General features: G+C 45.0%; 1 protein-coding gene across 1 annotated transcript; it reads left to right on the top strand.

The window, feature by feature from the left end:
- The first annotated feature begins 296 nt into the window (after positions 1-296).
- Positions 297-9404, top strand: HTRA4 (HtrA serine peptidase 4). The gene is made up of 9 exons (XM_032468439.1): positions 297-804; positions 1221-1320; positions 2050-2254; positions 3150-3344; positions 3761-3793; positions 5086-5200; positions 5587-5644; positions 5998-6093; positions 9152-9404. Exons 1-9 carry the CDS (start codon positions 297-299, stop codon positions 9315-9317), a joined length of 1476 nt encoding a protein of 491 aa, XP_032324330.1. The 3' UTR covers positions 9318-9404.
- Positions 9405-13794: the final 4390 nt, after the last annotated feature.

Below are 13794 nucleotides of genomic sequence, written 5' to 3'. Positions count from 1 at the left end.
TGACCTTCCGTCCGTGGGTGGGTGATGTGTCTTGTCAGTCTGTCCCCGTTACTGGTTTTAATGTATTTCAGCAGGCAGGTCCCTGCTGGGCCGGGGACGGGTCTTCATCGCTTGGGGCGGGTGGAGGAGGAGATGGACGGGGGTGTGCGGAGAGGGCTGCCAGGTTCTGCCCCTTAAAGTCGGGGGGCTGGCGGAGGCGGCAGCCCAGTCCGCAGAAAGCGTTGCCCTTCTTAGAGCAGCTGCGGGCCCAGGGGAAAGTCATTGGGAAAGTGGGAGGGAAGAGGGAAGGGAACAGGATGAGCAGACGGCCGCTGCGGCCCGCGGGGCTCGGTCCCTCCCTCCTGCTCTGGCTGCTGCTGCCCCCGGGGCCCGTGCCCGTGCCCGGGGTGCAGGCCTGGAGGGCCAGGCCCCCGCCGTCCTGCCCCGCAGTCTGCGAGCCGATGCGCTGCCCCCAGCTGCCCCCTTGCTCGGCGGGGACGACGCCGATGCTCGACCGCTGCGGATGCTGCCGCGTCTGCCCGGCGGCCGAGGGCGAGGCCTGCGGCGGGGCGCTCGTCCGGCCCTGCGCCCTGGGGCTGCAGTGCCGCGCGCCATCCGCGCCCCGGCTCCTCGGCGGCGGCGGCGGCGGCGGCGGCGGCGGCGGGCTGGGCACCTGCGGCTGCCGGGCGGCGGGGGCGGCCGTGTGCGGCAGCGACGGGCGCACCTACCCCAGCCTGTGCGCGCTCCGCGCCCAGAACCGCGCCGCGCGCCTCCGTGGCGCGCCCCCGGCCGTGCCGGTGCAGAAGGGGGAGTGCGGGGACCCAGGTGAGCGGAGGGCCGCGCGCCCTAGGCGCCCTCTTTGCACTTCCTTCACCAGCCGCCTTCGCCGCGGGCTCTCCCCCGCTCCATCGCCAGAGGGACTCAACGCCTCCTTGCTCCCGATTTTCTTCCCTCTTAGGTGTCTCGTTACCGGTTCCCACGTGGTTGCTCCCCAATTTCCTCCCCAAAGCTGTTTGCAGTCTTACCTTTAAAAAATTTTTTCCACCCAGGATGGGAGGTCTAGTTCCTTCAAGGCGTATCCTCATGGGACCGCAGTGAATACATAGGGGGAGACCCAAGAGAGGAAGGGAAGGGAAGGTGACGGAGAGGGAGGAGAGGGGCCGAGAGATTTGAGAGATGACGCCCGGATGCGGTCAGGCAGCGAGGGTCCCCCGCCCCAAGAATGGAGCATCTCTTCACAGGGACCAGAAGCGCAGGCTGGCTCAGGAGCAAGTACAACTTCGTCGCGGCGGTGGTGGAGAAGGTGGCGCCGTCTGTGGTGCACTTGCAGCTGTTCCGCAGGTAAAGGAGATTGGAGGAGGACCTCAGTTCCCGAGGGTTAATTGTTTCCCTGAGCCTCCGTGCTCTCCAAGCGTCATTTAGTCGTAAAAACCGCGGAGAGGAAACCAAGCGACTCAAAGAGGTTGAATAAACTGGCTCGTTTAGCCGAAGAGCAGAAAGCACAGGGATTCTGACTTCCCAGTCTGGGCTACCCCTCTCTCTCATCTCCCACAGATTTAAGAGCTAGAAGGCATCTTGATGGTGATTTTGCCTGGCCCTCTCCTTTGCAAGGAAGGAATCCCAGACCCAGACAGCAGGAGTAATTTGTCCTATGTCACAAAGCCAGTTAGTAGCGGAACCTAAGCTGGAAGCAGACTTCCTTGACTCCCTCCCTGCCTGGGTGTTGGATAATGTGGCACTCGCTCCACTTTTGCCCCCAGTATTATGATTAGGTCAGTCCTCGTTGAAGCAGAGGGCTGATGCTTTGACCAGCTCTCAAGAAGGGAGCATCCTTGGAACAGGAGAGTTGGAATCAGCTCTCAGTCGTGTTCACAAGAGACGGCCAGAGCCCGGAAGAGGCAGAGTCCAGTTACACATGGGGAGAATGAAAACAGACAGGGAAAAGGGAAATGTCTGAGAAAACTGTGGTGGCAGTTATGTTTAATAAATGTGAGGGTCCCATGCTTCCGGACCACGGTGGAAGCCCGGATTTTCCCACCCTCTGCTTATGCTGCTGTCTTGCCGAGACAGGTCACCTCTCACTGGCGAGGATATTCCTGCATCCAGTGGCTCTGGGTTCATAGTGTCTGAGGATGGGCTCATTGTTACCAATGCCCACGTCCTCACCAACCGGCAGCGGATCCAGGTGGAGCTCCAGAGCGGGGTCCAGTATGAAGCCACCGTCAAGGACATTGACCATAAATTGGATCTCGCTCTCATTAAGATTGAGCCAGACGTGAGTCTGCGAGGGCCAAATCAAAAGTCTGCATATTTGGGGGTTTTCATCAATTTGCTCATATTTTCTTCCCCACCCCCACCGCACATCTTTTCTCCCTGGTATATGCCTTTTTTCCCCATAGTTTCCTTTCTTTTTGTTCTTCATGTCTTCTCGTTTATTTTCTTCCATCCTGTCTGTCTGTATATCCCTAACGATTTCTATTAACTACCCAGCAGTCTTTTTTTCTCCTTCGCCTCGTTCTTCCACAGATACTGCTGCTCGGAAACTTACTTCTCTGCTTGTCTTAGAACAGCGGGAGTGCTTGAAATGGATTCAAAACTGCTAAGGAATGCTTTGAGTTTCTTGCTATACACAATGGTCTACCCTCCCACCCCCCACTTCCGGCAGCACTGACATCATCTGAGAATTTTTCAGAAATGCAGAATCTCAGACCCCACACAGGTCTACTGAATCAGGGTCTTTAGTAAGGTCCCCAGGTGATTCGTGTTTGCATTAAAGAGATGTGCTGCTTTGGGTGACATTTCTGCCTGTGGCTTGTTATCTTTGTAAATTTTTGAGCTGGAATGGTGCTAAGTAAGTTGCGGATGTCAGTTTATGTTCATCAGTCACTTCGTGGGCAGTTTACTTACAGTGATTTCTGCAGGCGATGATTTTAGATTTTAGAGATGGTCTCCAGCATCTCAACAAGGGAGAGTTCAGAGGTAGTTGGAATTTAAGGAAGAGGCCTCGGTCAGTTGTAGAACCTATGTTGGGGGGTGGTGATTCTTGGGTTATAAGTTTCAAAAGGTTGGAGACTGTGTCACATGTGTGTGGTACACAAACACTGGTTGATTCCATTCTTGATTTGTTCTTCACCTCTTTGTTGTCCCCGTCCCTCCTTGTGCATGTGCAGACGGACCTTCCTGTATTGCTGCTGGGAAGGTCATCTGACCTGCGAGCTGGCGAGTTCGTGGTGGCCTTGGGCAGCCCGTTTTCTCTGCAGAACACAGTGACCGTGGGAATTGTCAGCACTACCCAGCGAGGGGGCAAAGAGCTGGGGCTGAGGGATTCCGACATGGACTATATCCAGACGGACGCCATAATTAATGTAAGTCACAGGGGTGGACCATCCTCAGCCCCTAAGACACTGGCAGTGCAGTGAGAGGAACACTTCAGGGTGCCTCCTTTTCCTTTTGGCCTTTTGGGCATGTCCAGAGTTCAGTTTTATCCCCACAAGAGGGACGGGATGGCACGCTGTTAGAGCTCAGCCTGTTTGATGTGATACTGGGCATCCATGATACTGGGTGGCCTCTCAGGGTCTGTCACTGAGGTCACCACTGCTGTAGGAGGTGGTGGTCCTCCTGCTGTTGTCCTTCACCTGCACCGACTTCAGCATTTATGATGAGGGGGCATAGCTTTCCCTGCCCTGGGGGACTAGGAGCTCGCTAGGGCAGGCTGCTTTTGGTAAACCTCTTTAGGAACTATCAGAAAAGGACTGACACCTTTTTCAAATTCTGTCTTCAGCACGGGAATTCGGGGGGGCCCCTGGTGAACTTGGTAAGTGGCCCCTTTCCTTGCTGCTCCACGCCTCTTCCTAACTTTCAAAGACTCGACAGATTCCCTGATGCAGACTAGGATGTCGCTCTTGCATAGAGATTTGTGGAACAATGTTTTTCTATGATTGCGTCTTAAGGAAAGGGTTAGGAAAAATTTAAGATCTACAAAGGATTTGTCATCCTGGCGTGTGAGCTCATCCAACTGAGGGCACCGGGGTGTCTTTACAGTCTCCTTACCTCTTCAACATGCTTTGTTTACATTGGCTACTTAACAAAAGTCCTGCGTTCGCAACCCAAATTTATGTCAAATGACACGTGTATTATGTAAGGTATCTCCTTCAAGACCCCTTGTTGCTGCGTATGAGGAACTAACCCTCATCCCCAAATGTGAATTTTGTGTTAACCTGCTTAGAGATGTCAGAAAAGCCACAAGAATCCCTTACTGTGTAGTGCATTTAATTCTTAAATTTTCTTCAGCATCCTTAGTGAAACTGCCAAGGTTTCTGGTTGCTGGAATACATGTGAGGGGGCAGTGCTGTTTGACCCGCAGTCTATGATCACACTTTCTGAGTCTCTGTGATCTGATTGCTTTTGGTGCCTCTTTACATATTACTCTTGCTTGTCGGAGGATGAATTGTGTGTGAATTACCGAGCGCTTTTTACTCCTAACATTGCATGTGTTATTTGTGTCTGCCGTCTCCAGTAGATAATGAATTTACAAGAGCGGGGATGAACTGCAGAATTTCAGCCACACTCCAGACCTACCGAATGATAATCTGTGTTTTAATGTGATTCCTAGTCTCTTTTCTGTCCTTTCCGTTACTGAGCTAAAGGATGGTGAAATGCACAAAAAGGAAAGTATTTACCACATCGTAGCTTTAGCTTTTACAGCTCTGTTCCTAAGTTCAATTTGCTCAATCTTCTGAATAGTTTCACTGAAGTGTTGCTGAAAGTCCACAGTTTTTTTTGCCTTTTCCCTGTTTATTTTTAGTTTCATTTAAGGAACAAAAAGGCAAGTACTCCTTGTCCTCATATCTGTGTCAAAATATGAAGTCTGGTTCACTTTGAATATCAGTGTAATTTGGCCAAGGGGGAAAAAAATGGGAGCTCGAGAATAAGCACCAGATTCCTCAGCAGGAATTTGCACACGTGTATGTCCCCTCTGATGACCTGTCACACTGTCCATCCCCTAAGAGGACAGCCGTTGCTCTATCCTAAGTGATGCGGTTTGCTGGCCTCTGCTTGTTTCATCTGCCCAGCTGGGCAGCTGAGTGATGTCACCTGCCTTGTCAGGATGGTGAGGTGATCGGCATAAACACCCTGAAGGTGACAGCGGGCATCTCCTTTGCGATTCCCTCCGATCGCATCCGACAGTTCTTGGAGGAATTCCACGAGCGCCAGCTGAAAGGTAAGGGGGGTTAGGACTTTTTCTTCCCCTCCTGTGCTTCCTAGGAGCCCTCCAAGGATGGATGCTCCATCGTGGTGGGGACACTCCTTTGAGGTCTGTAGAAAACGGAGTCACTGTTACTCAGCTCTTGTCACAGTGGTCCAGGCAGCAATACGGGGGGACCAAGCCCCAAACCCGGAAATATTTGAGTTGAACTATTGTGGAAGGGGAAGCGATGGGCTGGAGGTGGGAGGGAGGTGGGAGGAAGGCAAAGGTTCTCCGAGGCACGTTTGTCTTGAAAGGGCAGCTATCCTAGTAAGGATATTCTGTGACTTAGGTGTCTTTTAAACTCTGCCAAAAGGAAAGAAGTCTTGTCGTTAGGGACGCATTATAACTTTTCTTTCCAGGAAAGGCTCTTTCACAGAAGAAATACCTGGGTCTGCGAATGCTGCCCCTTACCATGAAGTAAGCACTGGTTTGCAAACGTCTGGGGTGTTTTTCTGAAGCCAAAGCTGTAGGTAGAGTCTTGGCGGGGAAGTTAGAGCCTTTGGCTACTGCTGGCTCCTCATGTGACCGTAGGAGTCCAGGGTGGGTGTCTGCCTCTGCCTGTACCCGCATCCACTGGACTTTCCAGGGCTTTCTTTCACTGCGGCTGTCTGTGCTTTATCACGCCCAGCGGGTCTTGGCTTTAGAGAATCGGTCAGGGAAGAAAGATTGTGAGCAGCTGGAGGGAAGGAAGCCTCATCCCCTGGGTGTGAGCCTCGAGCGTGCCTGATGGTGTCCTGACCTCATGGGAAGCCTCTGCTCACTCTCCTTAGCCTGCTTCAGGACATGAAAAGGCACGATCCCGACTTCCCTGATGTGAGCTCTGGGGTTTTTGTGTATGAGGTGATTCAAGGAACCGCGGCTGAAAGGTAAGAGGGCCTCAGGCCTTTGCCCAACCTCCTCCGTCCTCGCCAGCTGTGTCCCATGCTAAACGTGTGTTGCATCTGGATTTGCAGTGTCCCCCCACCTCCCCCATGGCTGTGGAACCCTTGAGGTGTGGCATGTGTGACTGAGGAACTGCATTTTAAATTTTATTTGAGTTTATTTAAATTAAAAAAACAAACCCAGAAGCAATGCAAAATATTTTCCCACTTTTTTTTTTTTTGCTTGGGGAAGACTGCATTTCACTTTAATAACTGCATTGTGTAAGACGTTACCATTGTAGAGCAGCAGATGGGTGTGTGCTATTTCTGGGGGACTTCAAAGACTTACAACAGAGTATCAACTATCTGTTAAGGATTATGATTACATGTTAAAATGATATTTTGTATGTAGTTAAATAAGATATATTATTAACATTAATTTCATCTGTTTAAAACTTTTAAAAATCTTTAAAAACTGTAATTTTTGGGGGGAGGTAATTAGGTTTATTTACTTATTTATTTTTAGAGGACGTACTGGGGATTGAACCCAGGACCTCCTGCATGCTAAGCATGGGCTCTACTACTTGAGCTACACCCTCCTCCTCCCTAAAAATTAAAAAAAAAAAAAATTTTTTTAAACATGCCTATCAGAAAATGTAAAATTGTATGTGGCTTGCCTGACATTTCTCTTGGACAGTGCTGATTTAGACATGTGCTTGTAAGGTTTTTTTTTTTTGGAAGGGGATGGTTCTCTGCAACCCGAGAATTCATGCTATGAGGTTACAACAGAAGTTTATATTAATTTTGCTAGGAATTCCCAAGTCTATTCTTTTGCTACGTTAGTTATTAAGAATCAGAAGAATCCAGTGGGTTAGAAGCTTAAGAATATATTTTAGGGACTTTAAGACACTTTTGGCTTTGAATTCGGGATGACAGAGGCCAACAATAAACAGACAAACAAGTAAATAAAAGTAAATAAAGTGAAGCTAGAGGCATTCTGAGACATTTATCGTAACTACTGAGGGAAGAGGTGGCCTGTCCCGCAGTTATCCTCCTGGGCCTCTCTTGTACATCTTCGATCTCTCTCTCTCACCGTTTTTGTTTTTCAAGAGCCCACTAATCTGCTTAGATTATGGCCACCCTTTTAGCAGGGGGAAGAAATCACAGGACACGAACCGTGCAGAGTAGCTAAGTGTTAGGAAACCTGTTACTAAATTTGGCTGGTCACAGGCTTTTCTAGACTTTCTTGGTTCCCCGCCACCCCCACCCCCAGGGCAACACACATACACACACTTATTTTTAACTTCTGGTTCAAGGCCAGAGCTATTTCTTTCAGCTCTCCAACTCCTTGCTCCTCAAAACGTGGTCCATAGACCAGCAGCAGTAGAATCAGCTGGAGCTGTTTAGAAATGCAGAATTACAGATGCACCACTGAATCAGAAATCTGCTTTTTAAATAAGATCTTCGGGGCAATCTGAATGCCCATGAAAATGTGGGAGGTACTGCTTGCTTGAAGTCGCTGATAAACCGGAAATGGTTCTGACGTCTCTCTAATAATAATGGTAATAATTACAGTAATAACAGCTGGCATTTGTCAACCACTATGTCAGGCACCACTTTAAGTGTTCTGCACACTTGTTTGAGCCCCTCCAGGAGTTTGGGGCGGGTACAGGTGTTAATTTATGGAGGAAGCAGCTGTGCTCCAGAGAGGTTAATTACCCTGAGTGTTACACAGGAAGTCAGAGGGCCGGCATGCGGAACCAGCCTGGCTTCTGTAGCAATTAGCCCATTGCCGTGGCTGCCCTTCTTGTTTCTGAGAGGCCGAGTGACTGGCATCGAAGATGAGTTTTCAAGTCTGAAAGACCCAGGATCAAATTCTGCTTTAGCCTCTTACGACGTGGGGGTCCTGGTGAGGTGTTTGTTTGTTTTTTTTTTAATCCTGCCTGAGCCTCACTTCTTCATACTTGGTGCATAGTTGCCCTAACAATCTGCAGGTTTTTCTCTTCACAGAACTACTACGCATTAAGTTCTTTCTTGGTGCTCTGTGCCTGTCATCCTCCTGAGCTGTCCTTGTTCTAAAGGCTTTTCCTATTTTTAGCTCTACCCTCAAACTTCTCCACATCCTCTTGCTTTACATTTTTCTTCTTCTTTTTTTTTTAAAATAAGCCACACGTATCTTGGTAATCTTCCCACATTAATCACTCTTCCCTGGGTTTCCCACTTCTCTTAAATGGTGTTTCCTGGAATCATTTAATTTGACTTTCAGCCTATTTTTTTTTTGGCAGGGAGGAGGTAATTTGATTGATTGATTTACACTGGGGTCCTGGGGACTGAAGCCAGGACTGGGCATGCTAAGTATGCCTTGTACCACTGAGCTAACCCCTCCCCACTTCAGCCTGTTTTTGGCTTTAAGACAAATCATCAGCAAGGCTATATATTTATTGCAGTGTTTTGTTTTTGGAGCTGGTTTTTGTTTCTAAGGTATATATTGCACGTGAAGCAAATATGCTGGAGACTGAATACAATCACAACTTGGAGGCAAAGGAGCCTAAAACCAGTGTCTTAAATATTTAGACTTTGGAGACTGGTTTTTGACTTACTGGAAGCAGCTTCTACGGCGCACCTCAGTATTCTCTCCAGTTCCATGAAGTGTGGGTGAAGACAGGGCTAGCGAGTGCGCCGTCTACATCAAACTGAGCAGAGTGTAACTCCGGGGAAAATAGATCGCTTGGGCTTTTCAGGTTTGCTGGTAAGACTGAGAGTGCACCTGAGGTTAACAGCAGTCAGGGATTAATAGAAATGAAAAGCTAAACTCTCTATTCCAAACCAAATCCAACAGATGGGAGGAGTAAACCTCTTACACACGATTCTGGTATAATATTAATTTTAGAAAGGATGTTGCCCTTCAGGTGATTTTACAGCGTATCTTAGAACAGCTCTCATATTTGGAAGGATGGAGGCGATTTCTCGTTTCCTGATCGGCATGTTTAATGCTAGCAAAACAGTAGTGCTGTGAGATAAGTAGAACTCATAGTTTGATGGTCCTTTTCACCCCCTCTTCCAGCTCGGGGTTGAGAGACCACGATGTAATTGTCAGCATAAACGGGCAACCTGTCACCACCACCACCGATGTGATTGAAGCCGTGAAGGCCAGTGATTCTCTGTCCATCCTGGTTCGTCGGAAAAGTCAAACTTTGATCCTGACAGTCACACCTGAAATAATCAATTAAGTGCCTTGCTTTAAAGAGAAATGATCTAACAAAACCAAAGCTATATGTAGTACCTGGTTTGTATTGAAGATGTGTCAAAGATGGAAAGGTGTTTGAAGGCTCGCTCTCTTATAAAGAAAAATGAATGCTTTCAAACACACACACTCACACACACACACACACACACACACATATTCAGGGTTGAGGGTGTTACAACTGCTGCCGAGAAGGCTTCCTAAGGCAAGGACATGGTGCCAGGAAGTCTGGGAAGCTGATACAATTTTATTTAAAGACAGGAAACAACTGAAACAGGCACAGTTTCTAATTTAACCTTGACAGAAGGACACTTTAGTATTTTAAAACCTCTCTATAGCCACAAACTGGATATGAGACACACGCACACACAAATAGATCTATCTACCAAATATTAAGAAACAATCTGCATCCAGAGTGCAAAGGAGATTACATTTTAAATAATATTCCTTTGTTCAATCAGTTTTTCAGGTTGTACCGTATCTGGCCAGGGTTTGTGAAAACAGAGGACAGGCAGGCATTGTCCAGAAGTCAGACTGAAACTGACAAATGCACATCGTCACAGAGGAATAGAAGGATTCCCAGGTTGTCACCCAGCAGTGGGAACAACCTGGTTCTCTATCAGCTTTTCTGACCATGAGAAAGGTTTCTTCCACAGAACAGAAACTCTTTACAATTTACAGCCTTTTATCTTTTTACCCAAGCTCTTCTTCCTGGAAACACTAATGATTAATGCTTTTTGGGTCTGGAAACTTCGAGAGATTTTTAATTTTGTTTTTATTTATTTTTAATTTTTATTTTTTAAAAAAGAAAATAGTTTTGATGGGGTTGGTGAATATCCTCGACTTTTTTTTTTTTTTTTTTTTGAAGTGTAAGATGAGGCAGGATTTGTAACTTAAAGTAGTATCTTATTTTGGGTAAGATTTTAATTTTAGTTACTGTTTCCAGATTTTTCTTAGAAGTGAGTTTTCTTTTTTCTTCTTCTTCTTTTTTTAAATAGACTTTATTTTTTAGGGCAGTTTTAGGTTGCCAGCAAAATTGAGTGGAAAGGTCAGAGTTTCCCCATATCTCCTGCCTTTACCTACACAGCCTTCCCCACTATCAACATCCCAAACCAGGTGGTTCATTTACTATAATAGATCTACCTCCATCAACACATCATTATCAGCCAAAATCTGTAGTTCACATTATGATTCCCCCTTGGTGTTGTACAGTCTTCGGGTTTTGACAAGTGTACAAGGACATATCCACCATTAGAATATCATGGGGGATAGTTTCATGGCTCTAAAAATCCTCTCAGCCCTGCCTGTTCATTCTTCCTCTCCTGCCCCGGGCAACCGCTGATCTATTCGCTGTCTCCATAGTTTTGCCTTTTCCAGAATGTCGTATGGTTGGAATCATACACTATGCAGCCTTTTCAGATTGGTTCCTTTCACTTTGTAATATGCATTTAAGTTTCCTCTGTGTTTTTATAACCTGATAAGTTTTCTGGCTTGATACTCTTTTTTATATTTATGATTTTCTTTTCTTCTTTTTTTTTTTGTGGTATGGTTCCTGTATAGTAAACTACACATATTTCAAATGTATAGTTTGATGAATTTTGATAGATGTATATGCCCCAGTGAAACCCCTACCACGATCAAGATAGCTAACATTTCCATCACTCCCCAAGAGGAGCAATTTTCAAATTCCCAGTTTATTCCTTCCCACCCCTTTTACCCACTGGTAACCATAAGTTTGTTTTCTATGTCTGTGACTCTGGTTCTATTTTGTAGATGAGTTCATTTGTGTCCTTTTAATTTTTTTTTAAGATTCCACATACAAGTGATATGGCATTTTTCTTTCTGGCTTGCTTCACTCAGAATGATGATCTCCAGGTCCACCCATGTTGCTGCAAATGGCATTATTTTATTCTTTTTTTATGGTTGAGTAGTACTCCATTGTATATATGAACCACAACTTCTTTATCTGGTCATCTGTCAATGAACATTTAGGTTGCTTCCATGTCTTAGCTATTGTAAGTAGTGCTGCTATGAATACGAACAGGGGGGTGCATGTGTCTTTTTGAATTACATTTTTCTCCAGATATATGCCTAACAAACAGTGGGATTGCTGGATCATATGGTAAGTCTATTTTTCAGTTTTTTAAGAAACCTCCATAGTGGCTGCACCAATTTACATTCTTACCAACAGTGTAGGAGGGGATCCATTCCTCCACACCCTCTCCAGCATTTATCATTTGAAGACTTTTTAATGATGGCCATTCTGACTGGTGTGAGGTGGTATCTCATTGTAGTTTTGATTTGCATTTCATTAACAATTAGTGATGTTGAGCATCTTTTCTTGTGCTTGTTGGCCATCTGTATGACTTCTTTGGAGATGTCTACTTAAGTCTTCTGCCCTTTTTTTGATTGGGTTGCCCGTTTTTTTTGTTTGTTTTTTGATACTAAGGTGTATGAGCTGTTTGTGTATTTTGGAAACTAGCCCTTTGCCAGTTGCTCACTTGCAAACATTTTCTCGCATTCTGAAGGTTGTCTTTTTGCTTTGTTGATGGTATTCTTAGCTGTGCAAAAGGCTTTTAAGTTTAATTAGATCTGATTTGTTTATTTTTGCTTTTATGTCCATTACTCCAGGAGCTGGTTCAAAAAATAGATTGCTGTGATTTATGTCAGAGTGTGTTCTGCCTATGTTTTCCTCTAGTAGTTTGCAGTATCTGGTCTTACATTTAAGACTTTAATCCATTTTGAGTTTATTTTTGTATGTGGTTTTGGAGAATGTTCCAGTTTCAGTTTTTACAGGTAACTGTTGAATTTCCCCAGTTATCATTTTATTGAAGAGACTGTCTTTGCTCTACTGTATATTCTTGCCTCCTTTGTCGTAGATTAATTTGACCATAAGAGTGTGGGTTTATTTTTGGACTTTCTATCCCATTCCACATTGTCTATTTCTTCCTGGTTCAGTCTTGGCAAATTGTACCTAAGAAGTTTTCTGTTTCTTCTACGTTGTCCTTTTTGCTGGCGTATAGTTGCTCAGAGTAGCCTCTTATGATCATTGTATTTCTGTGGTGTTGGTTATAACCTGTCCTTTTTCATTTCTGATTAATTTGGACCCTCTCCCTTTCTTTCTTGATGAGTCTGACTAAAGATTCATCAAATTTCTTTTCAAAGAACCAGCTTTTAGTTTCATTGATCTTTCCTATTTTTTTTTAAGGTCTATCTCATTTATTTCTACTCTGATCTTTTATTTTTTTGAAGGGGGAGGTAATTAGGTTCATTTGTTTATTAATTTTTTAAGAGGAGGTACTGGGGATTGAACCCAGGAACTCCTGCATGCTAAGCATGCGCTCTACCACTTGAGCTATATCCTCCCCCTTCTGCTCGAATCTTTAAGATATCTTTTCTTCTACTGACCTTGGGTTTTGTTTGTTCTTTCTCTAGCTGCTCTAGGTGTAGGGTTAGGTTGTTTACTTGAGATTTTTCTTGATTCCTGAGGTAGGCTTGTATTACTATAAACTTCCCTCTTACAACTGCTTTTGCTGCATCCCAGAGGTTTTGGATCATTGTTGTTTTCATTGTCATTTTCTCAAAGTATTTTCTGATTTCCTCAGTGACCCATTGTTTGTTTAGTAGTATATTGTTGAACTTCCATGTGTTTGCAGTTTTCTTTCTTGTAGTTGTATTCTAATCTTATAGCATTGTGGTTGGAAAAGATGCTTGGTATGATTTCAATTTTTAAAAATTTACTGAGGCTTGCTTTGTGGGCCAGCATGTGGTCAATTTCTTATTGATTTTCTGTCTGGATTATCTGTCCATTGATTTAAGTAGGGTGTTAACGTACCCAGCTATCATTGTATTATTGTTAATTTCTCCTTTTATGTCTATTAATAATTCCCTTATGTATTGAGGTGCTCCTATGTTGAGTGCATATATATTTACAATTGTTACATCCTCTTGGATTGATCCCTTGAGCATTATGTAGTATCCTAGTCTTGTGTAACAGTCTTTACCTTAAAATCTATTTTGTCTGATATACATATTGGTACCCCAGCCTTCTTTTGGTTTCCGTTTGCATGGAGTATCTTTTTCTATCCCCTTACTTTCAGCCTGCATGTGTCTCTAGCTCTGAATTGGGCCTTTTATACAGACAGCATATATATGGGTCTTGTTTTTATATCCAGCCAGCCAGTCGATGTCTTTTGGTTGGAGTGTTTAATCCATTTACATTTGAGGTAATGATCGATATGTATGTTCTTATTGCCATTTTGTTAACTGTTTTGGGTTTGTTTTGTAGGTTTTATTTTCCTCTTCTTTTGGTTCTCTTTTCTGTGGTTTGATGACTAGAGAAGTTCCTTTAACTTTTGTTGTAAAGCTGATTTAGCGGTGCTGAATTCTTTTAGATTTTGTTTATCTGTGAAGCTTTTGATTTCTCCATCAAATATGAAGGACAGCCTTGCTGGACAGAGTGT

This window comes from Camelus ferus, chromosome 26 (assembly GCF_009834535.1).
Source record: "Camelus ferus isolate YT-003-E chromosome 26, BCGSAC_Cfer_1.0, whole genome shotgun sequence".
NCBI classification, from domain to species: Eukaryota; Metazoa; Chordata; class Mammalia; order Artiodactyla; family Camelidae; genus Camelus; species Camelus ferus.
This window is presented reverse-complemented; position numbering and strand designations above follow the sequence as displayed.

What these genes read in the sequence shown, in the direction of transcription:
- HTRA4 (XM_032468439.1), top strand. Translation starts at nt 297, where the DNA reads ATGAGCAGACGGCCGCTGCGGCCCGCGGGGCTCGGTCCCTCCCTCCTG. An exon ending in TCATTAAGATTGAGCCAGAC is followed by an intron (nt 2,255 to 3,149) that starts GTGAGTCTGCGA and finishes GTGCATGTGCAG; the next exon opens with ACGGACCTTCCTGTATTGCT. An exon ending in CAAGGAACCGCGGCTGAAAG is followed by an intron (nt 6,094 to 9,151) that starts GTAAGAGGGCCT and finishes CCCCTCTTCCAG; the next exon opens with CTCGGGGTTGAGAGACCACG.